The sequence below is a fragment of the Trichechus manatus genome, unplaced genomic scaffold (assembly GCF_000243295.1).
Source record: "Trichechus manatus latirostris isolate Lorelei unplaced genomic scaffold, TriManLat1.0 scaffold00038, whole genome shotgun sequence".
NCBI classification, from domain to species: domain Eukaryota; kingdom Metazoa; phylum Chordata; class Mammalia; order Sirenia; family Trichechidae; genus Trichechus; species Trichechus manatus.
This window is the reverse complement of record NW_004443974.1, coordinates 7,372,358-7,398,744: the sequence shown is the minus strand read 5'-3', so window position 1 is coordinate 7,398,744 and position 26,387 is coordinate 7,372,358. Positions and strand designations below refer to the sequence as shown.

The following is a 26,387-nucleotide window of genomic DNA, read 5'->3' as shown; positions in this document are numbered from 1 at the left end:
TCATGGAGACCCCATGTGTTACAGAGTAGAACCGCTTTATAGGGTTTTCCCTCATCTTAAAAATTAAGGGACTGGACTAAAATACTTCACATTTATCAACAGGTTTTTGTAATTTTCAAAATCAGTATGAAACTCTGTATTGAACTATGTCATGCTAGTATTTGTATCAGAGGTATGCAGAAATTATAAATTAGCTTGTTAGGCAGGCTCTCTGGTGAACGTATTTCAATTATCCCCAAAACATTTAAATTTCCAATATGCTATGCAAGACTGGGGATGGGGAAACTATTTATAAAACTGTTACAAATGAATGACCACTTTTTATGAGGGTCACAATCCTGGAAAGACATAAGTGCCTGATAAACTAAACATTACATAAATGAAATTATTATGTATTTTGTTGACTAATCCTTCTTTCTAAAGTAATAAGTTAGCCTTACCTCACAGTTCCTTCAGACACATTCGGCACTGAGAGGGTTACATCTAGTGAAATCTGACACTGGCTTCTTAAAATGGACATCATCCTTAAAGCTTCCACTTCACTCCTGGGGGCATTTACTGAGGCACAGCCTAAATAAGTTAGTTTACTGAAAACTACACTGTCCTCATCAGCCACTGGTGTGAAAGGACTTGACATTTCAGAATCTGAAAGAAACAATAGGATGATTATTTTTGCTTTGACATTTTGTTGATGTAACAGCAAGTAAAACTAAAAAAATAACATTTAAATTCTAAAACTAAGTAATAATGAGATAACATGCTATACCCCCAGGAGAAATGCCCCAGAAAGCCAGAAATTTCACACTAACCAGCTGTTGTGGAGTCATTTCCCACTTATGGTGACCTCGTGTGTATCAGAGTAGAATTGTGCTCCATACGGTTTTCAATGGTTGATTTTTTGGTAGATTGCCAAGTCTTTCGAGGCACCTCTGGGTAGACTCAAACCTCCGACCTTTCAGTTAGCAGCCAAGCATGTTAACCATTTGCAGCACCCAGGGACTCCAATCCAGGACTTCGAAGCAGTTCTGTCAGGTTCAGTCATGGCCGACAAAGTGAAACCCGAATGGACCCAAATTTTAAAAATGTGGGTGAACTGGAATGACAACTGGAACAGGAAAAAATACAGGTCGAAGCCCTGCTACAAACTTAATCACCCTTTTAGAAAACAAGGGCAGTATGTGTGTGTGTGCTGCATAGCAACCAAATCTCTTGAACAGCAGAATTGGAAACAGCAGTGCCCCGCTCAAAGGCGGCAGCCAACCACGCTGCTTTGAATGTGAGTTGCTCTCCACAATCCTGGCCATAATCCAATCTCCCGCATCAGACTCCTGAAAGGGCTCACTACGCCTCGTCCAAGTCTCCCATTCCAGAGCTTCGGCCGGTAATTTTTTTTTCCCATTTCGGTTGTCATTCTGCTTCACCCAAATTTTAAAATTTTGGGTCTGTTCGTATTTTCCTTCATCGGCCATGACTGAACCAGTTTGAACCAGTTTGAAGCCCTGCTCCTATCTCACACTGTAAGTCTGTAACTAACACCAAAATTTCCAGGTACTGCTGTAGCATCAGTTGCAAACCTAAAAGGTGACTCGAGGTTCAGATTTGACTTACCTTCCTGCCTCTTCTAATTTGTTTTTACTTTATAAGTTATATTTAGGACAAATGTAAATTTAGTATTTTACCTCTCAGAAAAATCCTATCTCTGTCTTCTTTCTGATCTGTGCTGCTATAATTATTTCTCTTACTCATTATTTTAGCCTCTTTATTATGTTCTCTTAATCCCCTTGCTTTTATTTTCTCAATAAACATCGACAGTTTTAACACCCTATTTTCCCAGTGAGGCTTTATAACTGTCCTCCCTGCTATGCCTTTCTACTGTCTTATCCTAGCCTCTCTTTATACTAGGCAATTACTCCCATAGAGCTACACAAGCCTAGAGCAAACATCTATTCACCAAGCATTATCCCTTCATTTCTCTAGCATCCTCCTCAAATTTCTTCTTTTACCTGAAAAAAATCTTTAAGCAATCTAAAAAAAGATTCTCTCACTGTCACTTAACTAGTTTCTCTTTTTACAGTATAACTGAAATACACTTAAAGGCACATGTAATTGACTCCTTTCACATCCCTCTAGACTTAGGGGGATCTGGAGATTCTACAGAACACAGATGATGCCTTTTGCTCTGAATCAAATCTAGTACAGGGTGGACATTCAAATATTAAAAGCAATAACCTTCAGTTACGCAAGCAATGCAGCAATCCTAACCTCCTTGTCCTGGTTTCACTGGCAGGCTCATCTCTGGTTTTTGGAGCCCTACTAATGGCACAGGGTTAACGGTGGATGAAGCTGACAGTTGATTAGAAAGAGGCGCATCTCCTTCACCATCCAGGTGTGATCTTTCCACAAGTTCCTTGTCCCCTGGCTGCTCGTCCATTGGAGGATCCATCAGCACATCTGCTAGCTCTTTTTGGAGCTGCTGCTCACTTCCATTCCCTACAATCTGAGGGTCACAAATACATGCGGTCAGCAAAGTGAGAAAGAGAGGCCAGTACTGAATAAAATGGGTCTACATTCTCAAGACAGTCATCAGCATTTCTTTTGAATACAAAGATATCTTCTGAATGTTTTTAAAAAAATAAAGCTGCAACAAAAAAAAGCTGCAGCTGTTCTCTTAACTCCTAAAATTTTTCATGAAAACCTGCAGAGTGAATTTCACACTAATAATGTCATAGCCTACCAAAGTTATTGAAGTCCTCTAGTGTCCTAAACTAACAATTAAAATATCTGCAAATTGTCTGGTGAAAAATAATGCTTTGAGGAATACCTTTAATAGCTTTTCTTACTCTAAAAAAAAAAGGGGGGTAGGGGAATGTGTTTGCTTCCAAAAGTATTTATGAGGCAATAAATTTCCCACATATATTTTACCATACCTGTTATAATAAGTCTTTTGTATTTTCTGATATGAACAGATTTTTAAAGTTCTGAAACATTTGAATAAACCTGGGGAGTTGAATGTATGAAACAGTCCTGAGGGAAAACACACCCTATTTCAATAATGTCAACTATTTTTCTGGAGTCATGATGGCATATTATTAGTTGCTGAATAAGTAAGTAAAATCGAGTGAAGACTGCCCAGTGCTAAGGAACATCACAAGTGACAAAACTCAGTATTGTCATTAAGTACTTATTCAAGAAATGCTAGATCCCCTGAGAATGAGAACAAGACAAGGATGCCCTTTATCACCACCCCTATTTAACACTGTGCTGGAAGTCTTAGCTAAAGCAATAACGTAATAAAGAGAAATTAAGGGCATTCAAATTGGAAAGAAGCAAACGATCTCTATTCGCAGATGACATTATCCTGTACACTGAGAACCCCAAAGATTCCACAAGAAAATTACCAGAACTAATAGATTCAGCAGAGCAGCAGGACATAAGATCAACATACAAAAATCAGTTAGATTCCTATATACCAACAAATACAACTTTGAAAAGGAAATCAGGAAAACAACAGCATTTATAATAGCTCCTGAAAAGATAAAATACTTAAGAATAAAGCAAACCAGGGACATAAAAGACAAAAAAACTACAAAACACTATTGCAAGAAACCAGAAGAGACATAAATGGAAAAACATACATAAATAGAAAAATGGAAAAACATACCATGCTCATTGATAGGAAGACTCAAAATTGTGAAAAGTCAATCCTACCCAAAGTGATCTACATATATATAACCCAATACCAATCCAAATGCCAAAAGCGTTCTTTATTGAGATGGAAAAACTAATCACCAACTTTATATGTAAAGGAAAGAGGCCCCAGATAAGCAAAGCATTACTGAAGAAAAAGAACAAAGCAGGCGGCCTCGCACTACCTGAGCTCGGAACCTACTACACAGCCACAGTAATCGCCAATAGCCCAGTACAGTACAATGACAGACACGTAGACCAACAGAACAGAATCAAGAATTCAGATGTAAATCAATCCACCTATGGTCAGCTGATCTTTGACAATGGACCAAAGTCCATTAAATGGGAAAAAGACAGTCTTTTTAACAAACAGTGCTGGCAAAACTGGATGTCTATCTGTAAAAATATGTCTATCCCTCACACCATACATAAAAACTAACTCATAATGAATCAAAGACCTAAATATAAAACCTAAAATGATAAAGATCACACAAGAAAAATTAGGGACAACACTAGGGGCCCTAATACATGGCATAAATTCAATACAAACCATAACTCACGACCACTAACACCAGAAGATAAACTAGATAACGAGGAGCTCCTGCAAATCAAACACTTATGCTCATCAAAAGACTTCACCAAAAAAGTAAAGAGAACCTACAGTTTGGGAAAAAAATTTTGGCTATGACATATTTGACAATGGTCTAATCTCTAAAATCTACAGAATACTTCAACACCTCAGTAACAAAAACACAAATAATCCAATTTAAAATTGGGCAAAGGATATGAACAGACACTTCACCAAAGAAGACATTCAGGCAGCTAAAAGACACGTGAGGAAATGCTTGCAATCATTAGCTATTAGAGAAATACGAATCAAAACTACCATGAGATACCATCTCACCCCAGTGTTACTGGTACAAATCAAAAAAAACAGAAAACAACAAATGTTGGAGAGGTTGTGGGGAGACTGGAATGCTTATGCACTGCTGGTGGGAATGTAAAATGGTATAACTACTATGGAAAACGATATAGTGCTTCCTTAAAAAGCTAGAAATAGAAATATACAATCCAACAATCCCACTTCTAAGAACATATGCTAGAGAAATAAGAGCTGTCACATGAATAGACGTATGCACACTCATGTTCAATGCAGCATTATTCACAATAGCAAAAAGATGGAAACATCTTAAGTGCCCATCAACAGATGAATGGATAAAGAAATCATGGTACAAACACACAACTGAATACTATCCAATGATAAAGAACAATGATGAATCCGCAAAACATCTTACAACATGCATGAATCTGGACGGCATTACGCTGCGTGAAATAAATCAATCACAAAAGGGCAAATACTGTATGGGACCACTATTATAAAAACTCAGAAAAGGTTTACATAGAGGGGAAAAAAAGCAGTCTTTGATGGTTAGGAGGGAGGGTAGGGCTGGAGAGGGGAAATCACTAACTAGATAGTAGACAAGTGTTAACTCTGGTGAAAGGAAAGACAACACACAATACAGGGAAAGTTAGCACAACTTAACCAAGGCAAAGCCATAGAAGCTTCCTAGATGTATCCAACCACCCTGAGGGACTGAATTACTGGGGCTGAGGGCTAGGGACCATGGTGTCAGGGGACATCTAGGTCAACTGGCATAACACAGTTCATAAAGAAAATGTTCTACATCCTACTTTGGTGAGTAGTGTCTAGGGTCCTTAAAAGCTTGCTAGTAGCCATCGAAAGTACATCTATTGGTCCCATCACTTTTGGAGCAAAGGAGAATGAAGAAAGCCAAGATACAAGGAAAATATTAGTCCAAAGGACTAATGGACCACATGAACCACAGCCTCCACCAGCCTGAGCCCAGAAGAACTAGATGGTGCCTGGCTACCACCGCTGACTGCTCTGATAAGGATCACAATAGACGATCCAGGACAGAACAGGAGAAAAATGTAGAACAAAATTTAAATTCACAAAAAAAGACCAGACTTACTGGTCTGACAGAGACTGGAGAGACCCCTGAGACTATGGCCTCCAGACATCGTGCTAACTCAGTACTGAAGCCACTCCCAAAGTCTACCTTTCAGCCAAAGATTAGACAAGCCTAAAAAATAATAACATACATGAAGAATGTGCTTCTTAGTTCAATCAAGTATAGGAAAGCTAATGGGCAACACCTGCCCAAAAACAAAGACAGGAAGGCAAAAAGGGACAGGAAACCTGGAAGAATGGACACAGGGAACCCAGGATGTAAAGGGGAAGGGGAGAGTGCTGACACATTACGGGGACTATACAATTTGTGTATAAACTTTTGAATGAGAAACTAATTTGTACTGTAAACTTTCACCTAAAACATACACACACACACACACACACACACACAAATGAAATGCTAGAAAAGCTAACAAAATAATTAATTTAGGAAAAGGAAGTCATGAAGAAAAAAGGGGCTGACTTAGGAGGCTTTCTGAAGACCAAAGCCTGACAAAAAGTTAAAATGGGTGCGGTTATGAGACTGCGAAAAGGAATGAGGTCTATCGAATAAAATTATCACAAAAGTTAGGAAACAAAATTCCAATAACAGCAGTACCTCTAGGCAACCAAGGAACCCAGTTAAAACATCTTTTATTGTTTTGAGCTTTTATAACTATAAATTTCAAGTGCCTCTGGCTGTAAATTATTATTGGGAAACAGTCTGAAGCCTTTTTTGCTGACATTTTCCCAAGGAAATTCTAACACTTAAGCTACTCTCGCTTGGAAATAAAAGCCAGACAGGTGCTCAGCCCCTTGGTTTCAATGACAAGTTCTGCTTCTGTGAAGTTCATTTTATGTTTTGTGTTATTGGTAACGGAACTACAAGTACGTTAAGTAATTTTAACTATTATGCCTGATTCTGCACATACAGAACTGCAATCAGATTTCTTTTTCCAAAAGTTCTGCTTTAAAACATTTTATATAGCACTTAAAAAAGAAAGTAGTGCTTAGTTCCACTTATCCTCTCAAAACTGGAGAAGAAATACTGTATCATTCGGAGTTAACAAAATATACCCAATTGATCCTAAAATTACTGTTTTCTCAGGGGAAAGGGAAATGACATGCAGCAGGATAGATACAGCTTCCTGAAAACAGATGGGAGATATTAAGAGTCTGTGTTTAAGCAGTTAGTAGTTACAAGTGGGAAGGCTATCATTAAAAAACTGAACTAAACTGAAGAAAAGACTATATTTCACATGTTATGAAGTGCTGTTTTACTCTTTGGTACATGGGTTGAGTAAACCCAAGTTTTCTGTTGGACAGGCTGCCTACACTGTAACAGAAATATACATAACTCTGGAAAGGAACCATGTTTATTTGTTTGCTTTTTGTGTTTATGCATATTTATCTTGAATTCTTCCCTAGTTTATTATTTCTATAAAGATTAAGAATTGTCTTCTAATTTCTTAACTCCTCCTTAAAGGCTAGGAAAAAGTAATGTACACACATGATAATGATGATTTTTAAAAGCTGTTTAAAAATAGCAAGCTAACAAACGCCTTGGATACTCAGGTCAGATACAGTACTCAGCAATTATCATGTTAATTTGTGAACCTTCAATCCAATCCCAAAATTACTACCTGTAACGTTACAATACACGATACTTAAACCTATTAAATCTTGTTTTTTGTTTGTTTTAAAAGACAATCAATTAATCTTGACTAGTCCAAACTGGGAAACATTCAGCAATGCCTGTCAAGGTTCTCAAACTTTGGCGTGCATCACAATCACCTAAATAGCTTGTTAAAACAGAGACTGTTGGGCCCTATCCCAGAGTTTCAATCCAGTAAATCTGGGGCGGGGCCTGATAATTTGCATTTCCTAAAAGTTCCCAGGAAATGGTGAAGCTGCTAGTCTGGGGACCTCACTCTGAGAACGAATCTCAGATTAATGGTTCTTAACCCTATGTAATAGAATTCTCAAGATTACCAGGGAGTTTGCTAAAAATTCAAATACCTGCCACTCTTTCTGTCCCCCCACCTCCCACTGGTAAGACTAAATCACAGTCTTAGAGGATACAGCCTGGGCACATGCATTTTTAAGAACCTCCACAGGTGATTCTGATGCACAGCCAGGATTGAGAAACACTGACTCAGATCAAAATCCCAAACTAGAATGCCAACATAGTATTTCTCAGAGTGTCCGCATAGGCATCAAAATGATCTATGGCAATTTGGAAAATGCAGGTCATCTAGACCCCAACCGGAAGAACCTCTGTGCATGAGTACCAAGTATCTACATTTTAAACAAGCATCCCACGTGATTTGAGAACCACTGGGTTGAGACTTGCACAGTTAATTTATTTTCTAACATGAATAGTTCATCACGATAAAAGGACTTGCTGACACTGGTTTTTTCTTACGGCATTTGCCTATCTCCACTAGAGAGGCTGGAAAAGTATTTAGCTAAGGTTTACCACAAAACATAATTTTATCTACTGAGATGTAAACAGAAGATGTAAACAGAAGTCTGCTGGGGAGACTTCTGGAAGATGGCTGTTTTTTCTGATAAAAGAAACAAACATGGCTGGTGCCATCTCTTTTCCCCCTCTTCCCTTTTGGTCTTAGAAAAGAACAGGATGCACGGAACCATGGTGGATGTCTTATGATCATGCGATGACAGGTATCAGAACAAAAGTCAGTAAGCCAAAGATAATGGATGGAGTGGATAACAAAAAGAAACTGAGTCTTTAATGGTATACATCAGGGACAGGGAAACTTTTTCTGTAAAGGATCAGAAAACAAATATTTTAGGTTTTGCAGGCCAAATGGTCTCTGTTACAACTATTCAACTTTGCCTTTGGCAGCATGAAGGCAGTCAGAGGCAATACATAAATGAATGAATGTGGCTGTGTTTCAATCAAATTTTATTTACAATCACAGGTGGTGGGCCAGATGTGGCCAAGGGTCACTGTCCTTTGGTATAGGTGAACAGCTTAAACAAACTAGCAACTGCTTATTTCCAAACATCTTGTTATATGAGAAGAATAACCTACTATCAGTAGGACTTTTTGTTGCTTGCTGCCAACTACATTCCTAACAGCACAATCGTCTCTAAAATAAATATAGTTTCAGATACAGTAATCAAGACAGCGGGGCATTAGAAAAAGAATGGAGATATACATTAATGGAATCGAATGGAGTCCAGAAATAGATTCACACATATATGGCCAACTGATTTATGACAAGGTTGGCAAGGTATTTCAACCAAGAAAGGCAATTCGACAAATGGTGCTAGAATAATTAACTGAACATCTGTATGCAAAGAACATGAATCTTAACCAACACGTCACGCTGTATACAAAAATTAACTCAAAATGGATCACAGACCTACGTAAATCATAAAATTATAAAACTAACAAAAGAAAACACAGGAGAAAATTTCTGTGATCTGTGACACAAAGATTTCTTGGGACAAAAAATATGAATCAGAAAAAACTGAGAAAATGGGCTTTATGAAAATTAAAAACTCTGCTCTTTGAAAGACACTATTAAGAGAATGAAAACACAAGCCATTAAAATTGGAGAATATATATGCAAATCATATATCTGATAATGGGCCTGCATCCAGAATATACAGAGAACTCTCACAACCCATTAATTATAAAAATAATCAATCCAATTTTTAAAAACGGGCCAAAAGATTTGAATACACACTTTACCAAAAAAGATACACAGATGACAAATAAGCATATGAAAAGAAACTGGACATCATTAGTTATCAGGGAAACTGAAACCACAATCATACATGTCTATATATCTATATGAATGGCTAAAATTAAAAACAAAACATAACAACCCCAACAATACCAAGTGCTAGTGAGGATGTGGAGCAAATGGAACTGTTATACATTGTTGGCGGGAATCAAAATGGTACAGACACTTTAGCAGTTTCTTTTAAACATAAACTTACCATCTGATTCACTCCTAGGTATTTAAAAAAAAAAAAAAAGAACGGAAACATAAAATAAAAATGTTTATCTCTACATAAAGATCTGTCTGTGAATGCTTACAACAGCATTATTTATAATCGCCAAAAACTGAATACAACCCAAATGTTCATCAACTGGTGAATGGATAAACAAATTGTGATATACCTATACAATGGAACACTACTCAGCAATAAAAAGCATGAACTACTCATACATGCAACAACACAGCTGAATCTTGAAAACATTATTCTAAGTAAAAAAAGAAGCCACACATAAAAGAACGGTATGATTTCATTTACGTGGCATTCTGGAAAAGGCAAAACTTTTGAAACAGAAATCAGTTCAGTGGTTGCTAGGGGCTGAGAAGTGTGTGTGAGAGGAAGGACTGACTAAAAAGAGGTACAAGGGGACTTTTTGGAGTGATAACAAAATTGTGTATCTTGATTGTGGTGGTGGTTACATTTGTCAAAACTCATAGAACCAAACATCTAAAAATTTACTGTGTGTAAATTTTTTATTATTGTTCTTATACCTTAAGCGGAAGTTTATAATTCAAGTTAGTGCCACATATAAAAATTTATACATATGTTGTTATGTGACCCTAACTGCTCTCCCTATACTGTGACAGCACACTCCTCCTTTCCACCCCTGACTTCCCATGTCCATTCAACCAACTCCTCACCCTCTCTGTCTTCTCATCTCACCTCCAGACAGGAGCTGCCCGTTTAGGCTCATGTATCTACTTGAGCTAAGAAACACACTCTCCACGAGTATCATTTTATGTCCCACAGTCCAGTCTAATCTTTGTCTAAAAGTTGGCCTTGGGAATGGTTTTAGTTCTGGGTTGACAAGAGAGTCTGGGGGCCATAGTTTTTGGGGATCCTTCAGTCTCAGTCAGACCATTAAGTCTGGTCTTTTTACTAGAATTTGAGTTCTGCACCACACTTTTCTCATGCTCCATCAGGGACTCTCTGTTGTGTTCCCTGTCAGGGCGGTCATTGGTGGTAGCCGGGCACCAGCTAGTTCTTCTAGTCTCAGGTCGATGCAGTCTCCAGTTTATGTGGCCCTTTCTGTCTCTTGGGCTAATACTTTCCTTGTGACTTTGGTGTTCTTTATTCTCCTTTACTCCAGGTGGGCTGGGACCAATTGAGGCATCTTAGAAGGCCGCTTGCTGGCTTTTAAGACCCCAGACGCCACTCACCAAAGTGGGATGCAGAACATTTTCTTAATAAACTTTGTTATGCCAACTGACCTAGATGTCCCCTGAAAGCATGGTCCCCAGACCCCCGCCCCTGCTATTCTGTCCCTCGAAGTATTTGGTTGTATTCAGAAAACTTCTTAGCTTTGGTTTAGTCCAGTTGTGCTGACTTCCTCTGTACTGTGTGCTGTTAATGTGTGTAAATTTTACCACAGTAAACTTGACTTAAAACAGAATATGTTTTCTGCAAAAGATGTGATTTTAAAAAGTACACAACTCTATCTGCCCCTAAAGAGCATTCATCCAGGCTTCTGTCTTTGACATTAACCTCATTTTACAGAGTCGTGAGCCCTCTCATGGTATCTACTCTCAACAACATAGAAACAATCCCAAATCTTTATCTACACTCTTTTCCTCTTTCTTGAGCTCAAAAACCACATGTCTAAGTGCAACTGTCTACTGGCACCTTCAGCTGGATACTCTAAACTTATTCTGTCTAAAACTTAACTGTCTGATCCTCCTCCTATATTCTTTATATTAATGAATTGCACTGCTATTCACTTGGTGGTCAAAGAATCCTAATCATCTTTGACTCCTCTAATTCTCACACTACTCACAAATCTTACTGATCCTTGCTCTCCTTTCATTCATTTTTTCCTTTTAACTCTCCACATAACTAATACCTTAGTATGGTACGCCGATAGCTTCATGGATGAGAATCAGCATAAAGCCAATTTCCAGAAGGCAGAGATCAATCATATCCCCATGTTTTACTTCTCTATCATTTTTGACATGAGCTGCCTACACAGCACCCTCTCTCTCTGCCCCAAATCACCGGGGCTACCTCAGACTTTACAAGTTAAGAAGACATTGTCTATGTTAATTAGCTGGAACGACTTACAGAACTCACAGAAGATACTATACTTACTTCTACTGGTTTTATTATAATAAAACGATACATAAATCAGGATCATCAAAAGAAGATATGCACAGGTGGGCCTGGGAAAGTTCCCAATGTGGATTTGACACATCCGAGTGGGCACATCAGCCACCCTTTGCAACCAGGAAGCTCTCTCAGCGTTAGTGTTCAGGTTTTTATTGACGAGTCCTGCCTGACAGGCTACTCATGCTGCCTGAGGTTAGTTGATATCAGCCTTCCAGGTGAACCTTTTCTGGTCTGGCCAGCTCCCACTCCTAAGCACAAATTCTCAGGTGTGGCCTGGAAGTCCCAGACCAAAGCAATACAATTACTCTAAAGGTTATTTCTCTGAACCAAGGATATAGGACACCTTATTTAGGGTAAAACTAAGTCCTTTACTCCACACACAAGCTCTTTCACTTCACTTAAGCCTACTGCAAAGGTAGTTTTCTGCCTCCTTTCTCTCTCCCATCTGATCTATCCTTCATATGGCCATTAAAGTTATAATTGCAAAGGGAGAATGAAGAAAACAAGATAAAAGGAAAAGATTAGTCCAAAGGACTAATGGACCACAACTACCACGGCCTCCACCAGACTGAGTCCAGTACAACTCGATGGTGCACGGCTACCACCACTGACTGCTCTGACTGGGATCACAACAGAGGGTCCTGGACAGAGCTGGAAAAAAAAAATAGAACAAAATTCTAACTCACAAAAAAAGACCAGACTTACTGGCCTGACAGAGACTGGAGAAATACTGAGAGTATGGCTCTCAGACATCCTTTTAGCTCAGTAATGAAGTCACTTCCGAGGTTCACCCTTCAGCCAAAGACTACACAGCCCCATAAAACAAAACGAGACTCATGGGGCACAACTGCCCAGGGACAAGGACTAGAAAGCAGGAGGGTACAGGAAAGCTGGTAATAGGGAACCTAAGGTCGAGAAGGGACAATGTTGACATGTCGTGGGGTTGTTAACCATTGTCATAAAACAATATGTGTACTGTTTAATAAGAAACTATTTGTTCTGTAAACCTTCATCTAAAGTACAATTAAAAAAAAGGTTATAGTTGCAAATTTTAGTTCTGATCAAGCACTGCTTTACTATTAAATCCTTCCATGGTTCCTCAGTGTCCACAGGAAAAAGCCCAAATTCGTAAGCATTAATGAGTCTTTTCATAACTCTGCCCAACCTACCTTTCTAGTCTCTTATCAGTCACATCAAACTACTCAACTTTCCCAGCATCTTAAACTTTCCAGCTTCATGCTTTGCATAGACCGTTCCCTCTCCTGGAAAGAAGTCCTCTGCTTCTCCTGTGTATTCTTTAAGATCAAGCCTAAAGTGTTACATCCTCTAGACATGGTTTAATCACTTCCTCATTGGGACTACCATAATATTAGCATACATGTTTATTCCAGCATTTCTATTTATTTTGGAAAATATTTCTTTAATGGGCCCCTTGAGCAAGACCAGGCATTATTAGATGGTAGACACTATTTCTTAAGTTATCTTTACATCTCCAAGGCTTTGGACAGTGACTGGTACAACATACCTCTATAATACATGGTTACTGAACTGGATTTTATATATACAAAGAACAGAAGACAAAGCAATATGAATCTACTCTTCTACAGATTTTGGTTCAGTTATAGAAAAAGAAATCTGAAAAAACAACAAAAAAAAGTAATTTTATTTACTATTATTCTGAGCAAATGTCATTAACGTTTAACATTTACAATAATACTGGGTAGGACCAAACAGCATGCTACAAAACACAAACAGTAAACTTTATTTTGAAGTCTAAGAAAGACTTACAACTTAATTTAGCACAAATATGAATATAAAAAAGCAAAACAAAAATGTATGGATAGTACAGCTAAAGGTCACATTTAGATTTGGGTTTATCTCCATGTAATCTACATTAACAAGAGAAGGGGAGAGTTCTTTGGAAACAGTTCTGAATTGAGAGAGAAAAACAATGAACATAAAGTATTCAATTCTGCAGCTACCATAAATACAGACATAAAAGTCTGTAAGAACAAGAGACTCCTTACAAAGCAGGGTGATAGTAAAAAAAACAAAACAAAAAAACGCGGCTCAGAGCTGGCATGTGGCACAATTGCAGAGGCCATCATTCATATCATAGGCTATTTATCAGAACATTACCTCCTTGGATTATACAGCGTGTAGTCCATGCAGCTGTACTTAGCGGCCCTACTCGGGCTCCACAGTAAGACAGACTTGGGTTTCAGACATGGCTCTGATACTAACTCTGTGATTGTGGACAAATTAACCTCTGGAAACCACAACTGTCTCATCTATAAAATGAGGATGTTAATATATATCTCACAGGGTTGTTATGAAGGTTCAGTGAGATAATAATAGTCTGATTACTGTGCACTTATTATATATACTCCAGGCATGATATCATGCAATTTTTATAGGGATCATTTCATTTAATTCTCATAACACAGTACCCGCCAATTAGGAAGCATCCAGTAAGCATTTGTACTCTCCCATCCCAAAACAAAACCCACTGTCATCAAGTAGATTCCAACTCAGTAGCGACCCTGCAGGACAGAACAGAGTGGCCTCATAGGGTTTCCAAGGTTGTAAATCTTTATGGAAGCAGACTGCCGCATCTTTCTCCTGTGGAGCGGCTGGTGGATTCGAATCAACGACTTTCAATTAGCAGCTGAGTGCTTTAACCACTGTGCCACCAGGGCTCCTTACCCCACCCTCCTCCTACTCTAAGCTATTTCTAAATAAACTGACCCACCTACTGGGCTAAGGTCTGAAAGAAACAATAATTTAATAAACAAGTTAATTCTTCCACTTTTCATGTTCCAGAGAAATCTAAGAACATGCCTACTATTCATATGCAAAAGAAAACTGGAATAACACCTGTCATGTCTAAATATATCAAATAAAGGTAATCACTTATATGGTAGAATTGGCTGCAAATTTATTTCCTTGAGAGCAAAACTGCATTTATGGAACCAAAGGACAAAATGTTCCAAAGCAACATCCAGAGTCATTTCTTGGTTTTAATTTTCTACTTTTAACTTTACAGCCCATTCCCCTTCACTGCAACAATATGAACTAGGCCCCACATAACTTGCCAGTTATACAAAGCCACTTTAGCTGGCTGGAACCCTTTTGAAGGAGAGACTTTATGTCTTCCAGAAAGAATGCTTAGGAACTGACAGCTTGTGCTTGAGAAATCCCTAGGTGATCAGAAAATTGAAGACAAATAAATTCCCAATAATCTGCAGTTCCCACTACTTGTTTCATATGTGTGATTGTATAAACGAAAATGGCTGAAACTGAGTCATTATACTCAGTGTAAAAGATGATCCGTCAGGAAACATGTATATAATCCTCAATTTTGTCAGAAACCCAATTTGGATATTGGAAGATACAGTTCTGATCTCAAATCTGCTCACTTACTTCTATGATCTCTGATAAATCACTAAAATTTCTTTGTGCCTCACGTTATAAATTGCAGCTGTTGTCACTTATTCATCTCTTTATCTTATTATATGAATGAAGAACCAAAATTCCTAAAAGTTACCATTAGGAATTACTAACATTATTTCAAAAGGAAGGGAAGGGGCAGAAGCTTACGAATTCATCCTGAAAAGCCAACTGAAAAAAGACCCAAAATACTTACGAATATTTCCAACGAATGCTGAGATTATGGCTGAGTTTTGCTTTACTTTTCTTAACGTCTGACTTTATAACAACACACATTATTTTTATAATTAGAGAAAAATAATAAAAAAGCTAAGTGTATCTTAAAAGAAAAGCACAATCATTTCCACTGTACACAGTGGTCCTAACTCCATGTCCTTTCATGCCTCTTGAACTTCCCACATGCCACAGACTCAATTCTTTGTTTGGGAGATTCTTAATTATTCTTTAAGGCTTTGCTCAACTGCCACTTCCTCTATCAAGCCTTTCTTTTCATCAGGCCAACAACTATGTTCTCATACAATTCTGTTCATACCTGTATTCTAGCACTTGATGAACTGTATCCGGATGACCTATTCGCTTATCTGTCTCACCTACCACCACGACCTTGGCCCCCTTAATTAAAATGAATGGCAGGAAAATCTTACATTCTCAGTGTTCAGTAACTTTGCTTGTTGAATAAAAAAAGATATGCATTACATTGGAATTGGTTAACTGATTCTGAAACAAGTAATAGCAGACACTGAATCAGAAGGTTAATTTAAGCATTACTAAGTGAGATGAAATGATTTCTGTATCTGCCAATTATTGTTATTTTTTATTGTGATAAACACATATGTAATAAAACATGTGCCATTTCAATAATGTTCACATGCACAGTTCAGTGACATCAACTAAGTTCATCATGTTGCTCAACCATCATCCTTATCTGTTCACAAATTTTTCCAACATCCTTAACAGAAGCCCAGTGTCCCCTAAGCACTGAGTCCTCCTTTCCCTCCCCCTCCCACTCACCCCTGGTAACCACTAATAAACTTTGGTCTCTATACACTTGCCTATTCTAGACATATCATGTAAGTGGGATCATACAATCTTTGTCCTTTTGTGACTAACTTATTCCACTTAGCATAATGTTTTCCAGGTTCATCCATGTTGTAGCATATACCAGGACTTTGTTTCTCTATGTGGCTGAGTAATATTCCATTGTATGTAGGTACCACATTTTGTTTACCTATTCATCTGTTGATGGATATTTAGGCTGTTTCCACCTTTTGGCTATTGTGAGTGAGTAGCGCTGCAATAAACGCTGATGTGCAAGTATCTCTGTGTGCTCCTGCTTTCGATTCTTTTGGATATATACCTAGAATACTATATGCTAGATCATGCTAGAAATCCCTCTCAGCCAGTGAGCTTTTAAAACCTAAAATTAGATGACATCCCTACTGAAAACTCTCCAAAAATTTCCTTTACATTTTATCACAAAGTCCAAATTCCTACTACAGACTGCCTACGACATTCTACATGATACAGCACCTGCCCATGTTTAGATCTCATCCCTTATTACTTTTTACCTTGTTCACTCTGCTCTAGCTGCTGGCCTAATAAGAATGGACCCTCTCTAGTACACCTCTACCCCATCTTTGGATTCACTGTTCCCTCTAGGAAGTTCTTTCCCTATACTTCCTCGAGGCTTTCCTCCTCACTTCATTCAAATCTCTGCTCAAATATCACCTCCTAAAGACATTCCTTATGCTGGATTACACCTCAACATAAAGAAAACAAAAATCCTCACAACTGGACCAAGAAGCAACATGATGATAGACAGAGAAAATATTGAAGCTGTCAAGGATTTCATTTTACTTGGATCTACAATCAAAGCCCATGGAAGCAGCAACCAAAAAATCAAACCATGTATTGCATTGGGCACATCAGCTGAAAAAGACCTCTTTAAAGTGTTAAAAAGCAAAAATGTCACTTTGAGGACTAAGGGGTGCCTGACCCAAGCCATGGTATTTTCAATTGCCTCATAAGCATACAAAAGCTGAACAATGAATAAGGAAAACTAAAGAAGAAATGACATCTTTGAATTCTGCTGCTGGCGAAGAACACTGAATATACCATGCACTGCCAGAAGAACAAATAAATCTTGTCTTGGAAGAAGTACAGACAGAATGCTCCTTAGAAATGAGGATGATAAGACTTTGTCACAGCTACTTTGGACATGTTATCAGGAGGGACTAGTCCCTGGAGAAGGGCATCACGCTTGGTAAAGGAGAGGGTCAGTGAAAAAGGAAGACAGTCAATGAGATGGACTCATACAGTGGCTGCAACAAGGGGCTCAAACATAGCAACAATTATAGAGGGTTGCACAGGACCGGGCAGTGTTTCGTTGTGTTATACATACAGTGCTGTGAGTAGGAACCAATTTGACGGCATCTAATAACAACAAAAACCTTCTCTAAAATAGTACTTGCCTCCACTCTTTGTCACTTATCCTGTTTTATTTTTCTTCACAGCACCTAAATTTACTTGACATATCATTTATTTTCTTATTTGTTTAGTGTCTGTTTCCCTCATTAGAATAAAGGTTCCAGGAGGTTACGGGGCTTTATCTGTTTAGTTCACCACTGTATCCCCAGTGCCTAGAACAGCACTTGGCACACAGAAGGCACTCCAAAACACTTGTTCAATTAATAAACAGAAATTGAAATATTTAAAAAATCATTTACCTTTAGGCAGAGCCAACATGACACTACAGAGGACAGAAGCACCATGACATCCCTCTGTAGCAAAGACCCGAAAACTAAGTAAAACAGATAGTAACGTCAGTCCTGTAACCCTAAGTTCCAAATGAAGGAATGTAAAACAAAATCAAAAAATCTACAACAGGGACACAGAGAGGTCAATCTGTAATTGACAACAACGTCAGAACAATAAAAGAGGGAATAAATGGTGTAGGTATAGAACTTTCAAATGGAGATGAAGTTAAGGCATTATCAAGTAATAAAAGACTAGTTTAACCTTAGGAAGATGGGTAAATTTCAAGGTAATCACCAAAAAAGTTAACAAACCTATTCATCAAAATAAAGAAGAAAAGCAAAGTCTCAATAAACACAAAATCTACAAAAATGAAAGAAATGAATAAAAACCACAAACAAAAGGGATTCAGCACAGAAGAGGAAGAGGAACAAAGAAAACATCAGCAGCATAAAAAAAGCACTACAAAATTACAGCAATAAACTCACACCTATCAATAATCACACTGAATGTAAATGGCTTAAATGCACCCATAAAGAGACAGAGAGTGACAGAATGGACAAAAACAGGACCTATCAATATGCTGTCTAAAACAGACACATCTTAGAATCAAAGACATAAATTTATTAAAAATCAAAGGATGGAAAAAATATATCAAGTGACCAGCCACCAAAAAAGAGCAGCAGTGGCAATACTAATCTCAGGTAAAATAGACTTTAAAACAAAATCCACCATAAAAGACAAAGAAGGGCATTAAATAATGATTAAAGGGACAATCCATCATGAATATATAAACATAACAAATATCTATGAACACAATGACAGCGCTCCAAAATACATGAAACAAACTCTAACAACACTGAAAAGAGAAACTGATAGTTCCACAACAAAAGCAGGAGATTTGAAAACAACACTCTAAGTAAAGGACAGAACATCTAGAAAGAAACTTGACAAAGAGACAGAAGATCTAAAGTCCACAATCAACCAACTTGACCTCATAGACATATATAGAACACTTAACCCAACAGATGCAAAGTACACACTCTTTTCCAATGCATACAGAATGTTCTCCAGAATAGATCACATTGTAGGCCACAAAGCAACCCTCAACAAAATCCAAAACACTGAGATAATACAAAGTGTCTTCTCTGATCACAATGACATCAAAGTAGGAATCAAGAACAGGAAGAGCAAGGAAAGAAAAAAAAAATCAAACACATGGAAACTGAATAACACCCTGCATAAAAACCACTGGGTAATAGAAGAAATCAAAGATGGAAAAAAAAAATTCCTAGAATCAAACAAGAATGAAAACACATCATTCCAAAATCTTTGGGATACAGCAAAGGCAGTAATCAGAGGTCAACCGATAGCAGTAGATGCACACATCAAAAAAGAAGAAAGGGACAAAACCAAAACAGGAACTACACAACTCGAACAAATAGAGGACAGCAAAAGCAGCCCATAGCCACCAGAAGAAAGGAAATAAATGAAATATAAAAAAGAAAAACAATAGAAAAAATCAACAAAACCACAAATTGGTTCTCTGAAAGGATCTACAAAATTAACAAACCACTGGCCAAACCGAATAAAGAAAAAAAGAAGAGAACGCAAATAACCCGAGTAAGAAATGAAATGGGGACATTACAACAGAACCAACTGAAACACAAAGGATCCTAACAAGAGTATTAAGAAAAACTACACTCCAGCAAATTTGAAAACCTAGAGGAAATGGAAAAATTTCTAGAAACACACTATGTACTCAAACTAACACAAAGTGAAGGTGAAAATCAGAACAGACCCGTAACAAGAGAAGAGTGAAAAGATAATAAAGACTTCAAACAAAAAAAAAAAGCCCTGGCCAAGATGGGTTCACTGAAGAGAGAAGAGCTTACACCAGTACTACTGAAACTATTTTAGAAAACAGAAACGAAGAGATATTTCAAAATTCATTGTATGAAGTCAGTATAACCCTGATACCAAAACTAGGCAAAGAGACCACAAAAAAAGGAAATTACAGACCAATATCTCCCATGAATATAGATACAAAAACTCTCATTAAAATTCTAGCCAATAGAATTCAGCACCATATCAAAAAAATAATACACCACGACCAAGTGGGATTCATACCAGGTACACAAGAAAGGTTCAATATTAGAAAATCAATCAATGAAATCTACCACATAAATAAAAGAATCACATGATCATCTCAATCGACACAGAAAAGGCATTGGACAAAGTTCAACACCCACTCCAGATAAAAACTGTCAATAAAATAGGGAAATTCCTCAACATAATAAAGGGCATCTATACAAAACCAACAGCCAACATCATTCTTAACAGAGAGTCTGGAAACATCTCTCCTAAGAACAGGAACAAGACAAGGAGGCCCTTTATCACTACTTCTATTTAACATTGCGCTGGCGGTCCTAGCTAGAGCAATAAGGCAAGAAAAGGAAATAAAGGGCATCCAAATTGGTAAGGAAGAAGTAAAACTGTCCCTATTTGGGGATGGTACGATATCATACATAGAAAACCCACAAGACTCCACGAGAAAACTACTGCAACTAACAGAAAGATTCAGCAGAGCAGCGGGATATAAGATAAACATACAAAAATCAGTCGGATTCCTGTATGCCAATGAAGAGAACAAAGAAAATGAAAACAGGAAATAGTCCCTAAATAATAAAATACTTAGGAATAAATCTAACCAGAGATGTAAAAGACCTATCTATACAAAGAAAACTACAAAACACTACCGCAAGAAACCAAAAGAGATCTACATAAATGGAAAAACATGCCATGCTCATGGCTAGGCAGACTTAACACTGTGAAAAAGTCAATTCTACCCAAAGCAATCTACAAATACAATGCAATCCCAATCTAAATATTAACAGCATTCTTTAAAGAAATGGAAAAACTAATCATTAACTTTATATGGAAAAGGAAGAGACCTTGGATACGTAAACCACTACTGAAGAATACATCAGGAAGACTCACACTACCTGACCTCAGAACCTACTGTACAGCGACAGTAGTTAAAACAGCCTGGTACTGGTACAGCAACACACACACGGACCAATGGAACAGAACTCAGAACCCAGATGTAAATTTATCCATCTATGGTCACCTGATCTTTGAAAAGGGCCCAAAGTCCATCAAATGGGGAAAAGACAGTCTTTTTAACAAACGGTGCTGGTAAAACTGGATGTTAATCTGTGAAAAAATGAATGAAACAGGACCCATACCTCACACCATACACAAAAACTAATTCAAAACGGATCAAAGGCCTAAATATAAAACCAAAAACTATAAAGATCATAGAAAAAAAAATAAACTCAATGCTACAGGCCCTAACACACAGCATTAACAGGATACAAACCATAACTAATAATACACAAACATTAGAAGATAAGCTAGATAACTAGGATTTTCTAAACATTAAACACTTATGCTCATCAAAAGACTTCACCAAAAGAGTAAAAACAGAATCTACAGACTGCGAAAAAATTTTTGGCTATGATGAATTGGACAAAGGTCTAAATTCTAAAATCCACAGGAAAATCCAACACCTCTACAACAAAAAGACAAATAATCCAATTAAAACATGGGCAAAGGATATGAACAGACACTTCACCAAAGAAGACATTTAAGTGGCTAACAGATACATGAGGAAATGTTTGCGATCACTAGCCATTAGAGAAATGCAGTTCAAAACCACAATGAGCTACCATCTTGCCCCAACATTATTCGCATGACTCAAAAAAACAGAAGATAACAAATGCTGGAGAGGCTGTGGGAGACTGGAACTCTTATGCATTGCAGGTGGGAATGCAAAATGGTACAAGCATTTTGGAAAAATGATACGGTGCTTCCTTAAAAAGCTAGAAATAGAAATACCATATGACCCAGCAATCCCACTCCTAGGAATATATCCTAGAGAAGTAAGAGCCGTCATATGAATAGACATATGCATGCCCATGTTCACTGCAGCATTTTTAAGAATAGCAAAAAGATGGAAACAACCCAGGTGCCCATCAACAGATGAATGGATAAACTATGGTACATACATACAATGGAATACTATGCAATGATAAAGAACAATGATGAATCTGTGAAGCATCTCACAACATGGACGAATCTGGAGGGCATTATGCTGAGTGAAACATGAAATACGTCAATCACAAAAGGACAAGTATTGTTTGAGACCACTACTATAAAAACTCATGAAAAGGTTTACACACAAAAAGAAACAATCTTTGATGGTTACGAGGGAGGGGAGAGGTGGAAGAAAAAAATTATACATAGACAACAGTTAAGTGGTAACTTTTGTGAAGGGTAAGACAGTACACAACACTGAGGAAGTCAGCAAAACTTGTCCAAGGCAAGGTCATGGAAGCCCCATAGACACATCCAAACGCCCTGAGGCACCAAATTACTGGGCTGAGAGCTGTGGGGACCATGGTATCAGGGAACGCCTAGCTCAATTGGCATAACATAGTTTATAAAGAAAACGTTCTACGTTTCACTTTGGTGAGCAGCATCTGGGGTCTTAAAAGCTTATGAGTGGCCATCTAAGATACTCCACTGGTCTCACCCCGTCTGGAGCCAGGGAGAATGAAGAAATCAGAGATACAAGGGAAAGATTAGTCCAAAGGACTAATGGATCACAACTACAACAGCCTCCACCAGACTGAGTCTAGCACAACTAGATGGTGCCAGACTACCATTACTGACTGCTCTGACAGGCACCACAATAGTGGGTCCCCAACAGAGCTGCAAAAAAACGTAGAACAAAATTTTAACTTACAGGGGGAAAAAAAAAAAGACCAGACTTACTGGTCTGACAGAGACCAGAGAAACCCAGAGAGGATGGCCTCCAGACACACTTACAACTTAGTCATCAAGTCACTTCTGAGGTTAACCCTTTAGCCAAAGATTGGACAGGCCTATAAAACAAAATGAGACTAAACGGGCACACCAGGCCAGGGGCAAGGACGAGAAGGCAGGAGGTGACAGGAAAGCTCATAATGGGGAACCCACGGTCAAGAAGGGGAGAGTGCTGACATGTCGTGGGGTTGGCATCCAATGTCACAAAACAGTATGTGTATTGTTTAATGAGAAACTAGTATGCTCTATAAAGCTTCATCTAACTTACAATCAAAAAGTTAAAAAAAAGAACGCAGGGGTTGCCTTTTAAAAAAATTATTTACTTTTTAATTAATTTTAACAAATAATCTACTGTTTTTATTTATATTCATAAAGAGCAACACAATAAAGAGTATGGGAAAAGAAAATAATGAAGTATAACAGCTATCTATTTGGCTGAGAAAACAAACAGAAATGGTCAAAGGCCAGTTATTTAAATTTGTTTTAATAATCCTGAAACCTATTATTATACACAGCATCACTAACCTGCCAGTGTCCTTACACTACATATACCTGGCTGAAAAGAAAGAAGCACCTCTAATTTGATGGGAAAATGAAAAGAATACTAAAAGAATGATAAATGTTTATACTGTAACCAATAGTTTTGACAGAGGTATTGAATATTTAGGAGAAGGTAATCAAAGTGAAAATCCTTAATCAAATATAAGTTTGTAACTATTATTAGGTATAAACAAAACTCTTCAGCATTTAAAAAAAAAAAGTGTATTATTTCCTTGTTCTCACTTTTCTCCCATATAATTTTCCTGCTAAGGCCAACCTCTGAAATAGGCTTAGCAAGACTAAGCAAAATAAACAGGTTACGGAGTCTTACCTTGAGTCCTGTTTTCTCATCATCACTTCCATTATTTGTAGATGGTGTCTCATCTCCTTGCCTGGAAACCAAGACAAAATCTTCACTATTAAGAGTAGATACTGAGTCTGAGGAGACACTGATTTTTCCAACAGAAGCCTTGTCATCCATGACTCAAGAATGAGTCTCAACTCATGAATGATTAAATATTTTAAAAACGCCTGAAAAACAAAAATCATAAAGATACTCATATAGAACTTCTGCCAGATATTCAATTATCCCCTAATTCTTACAAAACACATATGGAAAAACTCGAAAAAGACAAAAAAAAATCCAAAATATGTTCCGAAGACTTTTACTACAGTTTAGGCCTTTTATTTTAGACAACAAAGGAATTTCATACTGTTCAGGGCCAAGATACTTCAGATTTCAAAAAAAATAAATAAAAAAACATATTCTCTTCAGAATAACCCTAGACAAACTACAGTGATTTCTTTGGTATATGTTGCAACTCTAGGCTTGGCCTACAAATACAGTGAAGTACTAAACTTCTGTTTTCTAACCCTAAATTTGTGAAGCTGCACACATAAATGAAATTGAAAGAACTTAGAACAATAACAAAGGTTTTCCTAACATTGTTGATCCTTAAATTCAAATACTAACAACATCTTTTTAAAAAACAAAAGTTCACATTAACACCCAACAGACAGAAATTCAAGGCAGGGAAAGCATAAATTCTAAAGCTAGGAAATAAATAGTGAGAGACCCAAAGTCCGCTAATAACTCAATATCCCCCACGGTTTCTTAGAACTCAACCCAATATGAACATTACTAACAGAAGAGTTCCATGCCAAAAATCTTCAACAAAAAGTACGAACATGTATCGCTTATGAAAAGCCATTAAATTATTAATTAAGTCCTGGAATAAAACTCAAACTCATCTACCATTTTAAAATATGATTCTACATACTTTGTGGCAATTATTTCCATTTGGTTGCCAAAACAACCACAGAACAATACATTATACTCAGGGAACTTTAGCCAATTTAACAAAAGTAACTCTAGTTCTATATTTATCCTGCAAATCTCAAGGAGGTATGGTTCTGAGAGTCTGTTCAATCTCCCCAATTAAGAAGTCCTGATACAATCCCTCAGGATTATATTCAAATAATACTGTTAAAACAGATAAGGAAAAGGCAACTCCAAGAGGAGAAGTAAAATCACTTAACTAGTTACAATGACACAGCTAAGGCTAGAACCCTGGACTCTACTACTTTTTATTTAAACTTATTCCTCTGTTTGAAGACTATCACAGCTTTGCATTTCATTGGATGAAATATAAATAGCATGGCATCCAAAAACACTTCAAAATGTAGTTTTGAAAAAGTGAAAGAAAACTGTAGCTTTGACTCATCCACTCAATAAATACTGAGTGTCTAATGTACCAAACAGCAAGATATAGTAAATAAAAGAAATCAGATCCTTGCTCAGAAGAAATTTACACCTTAGTAGAGAAAAGAGACAAACTGTATAGACCAGGCGTACTGATTTAGGGTAAAGAAAACTATAGAAATATGTTGGCAGAGGGGTTAACTTACACTTGGAAAATTAAGAAATATTTTAGATGAGGTAACGTCTTTGCTGAGAATATATACTTTAATATCTCCAGGAATCTGCCCTGGTAGCATCCTTTTTTCTTTTTTTGCAAAATATTAAAGATTTCATCTTTAAATGAAGCGTTACCTTTCTTTTTTTTTTTATTGTTGTAATAAATGAAGTTTACATTTCAAGTTAGTCTCCCACATAGAATTTTTTTTTTACGTACATCCTTAGGAGACCCCAACTGCTCACCCCATTCTGCGTCAGCACACTCCTCCCCTCCGCCTCTGATTCCCCCATGAACGTTCAACAAGCTCCTAACTGTCTCCGCCTTCCCATCTCACCTCTGGACAGAAGCTGCCCCTTTGGTCTCTTGTATCTACTTGACTAAGAGGCACATTCTTCACAACTATCACTTTATGCCCCACAATTCAGTCCAATCCCTGTCTGAAGAGTTGGCCTTGAAAATTGTTTTAGTTCTGGGGTGATAGACAGTCTGGGGGCCATGCTTTCCGGGGCACCTCCACTCTCAAGTCAGACCATTAAGTCTGGTGTTCTTACTAGAATTTGAGTTCCGCATCCATCAGGGACCCTCTGTTGTGTTCCCTGTCACGACATTCATTGGTGGTAGCCGGGCACCATCTAGTTCTTGCGGTCTCAGGCTGATGAAGTCTCTGGTTTATTTGGCACATTCTGTCTCTCGGGCTCATACTTTCCTTGTGTCTTTCGTGTTCTTCCTTCTCCTTTACTCCAAGTGGTTGGGACCAACTGACACATCTTACATGGCCTCTTGCAAGCTTTTAAGACCCCAGACGACACTCACCGAAGCAGGATGCAGAACATTGTCTTAATAAGCTTTATGCCAATTGACCTAGATGTCCCCTGAAAGCATGGTCCCCAGACCCCTACCCCTGCTACTCTGTCTCTCAAACTATTTGACTGTACTGAGAAAACTTCTTAGCTATGGTTTAATCCAGTTGTGCAGGCTTCCCCTGTAGTGTGTGCTGTCCTTCCCTTCACCTAAGATGATTCTTATCTACTATCTAG

General features: G+C 37.7%; 1 protein-coding gene across 15 annotated transcripts in view; it reads right to left on the bottom strand.

The window, feature by feature from the left end:
- The window catches only part of RABGAP1 (RAB GTPase activating protein 1), a 204,403-nt gene that overhangs the window by 141,783 nt on the left and 36,233 nt on the right, over window positions 1-26,387 (bottom strand). For 5 of the 15 annotated variants that reach the window (XM_023730701.1, XM_023730702.1, XM_023730703.1 and 2 more), the window contains 3 exons: window positions 23,763-23,962; window positions 2,263-2,497; window positions 441-645 (listed from right to left, as the gene is read on the bottom strand). In XM_023730701.1, the coding sequence (XP_023586469.1) occupies window positions 441-645; window positions 2,263-2,497; window positions 23,763-23,912 (590 nt within the window). In that variant the 5' untranslated portion in view covers window positions 23,913-23,962. Of the gene's footprint in view, window positions 1-440; window positions 646-809; window positions 2,498-23,762; window positions 25,526-26,387 lie in introns of those variants that run through there. The other 10 variants (XR_002823991.1, XM_023730706.1, XM_023730708.1 and 7 more) reach the window with 6 other exon arrangements.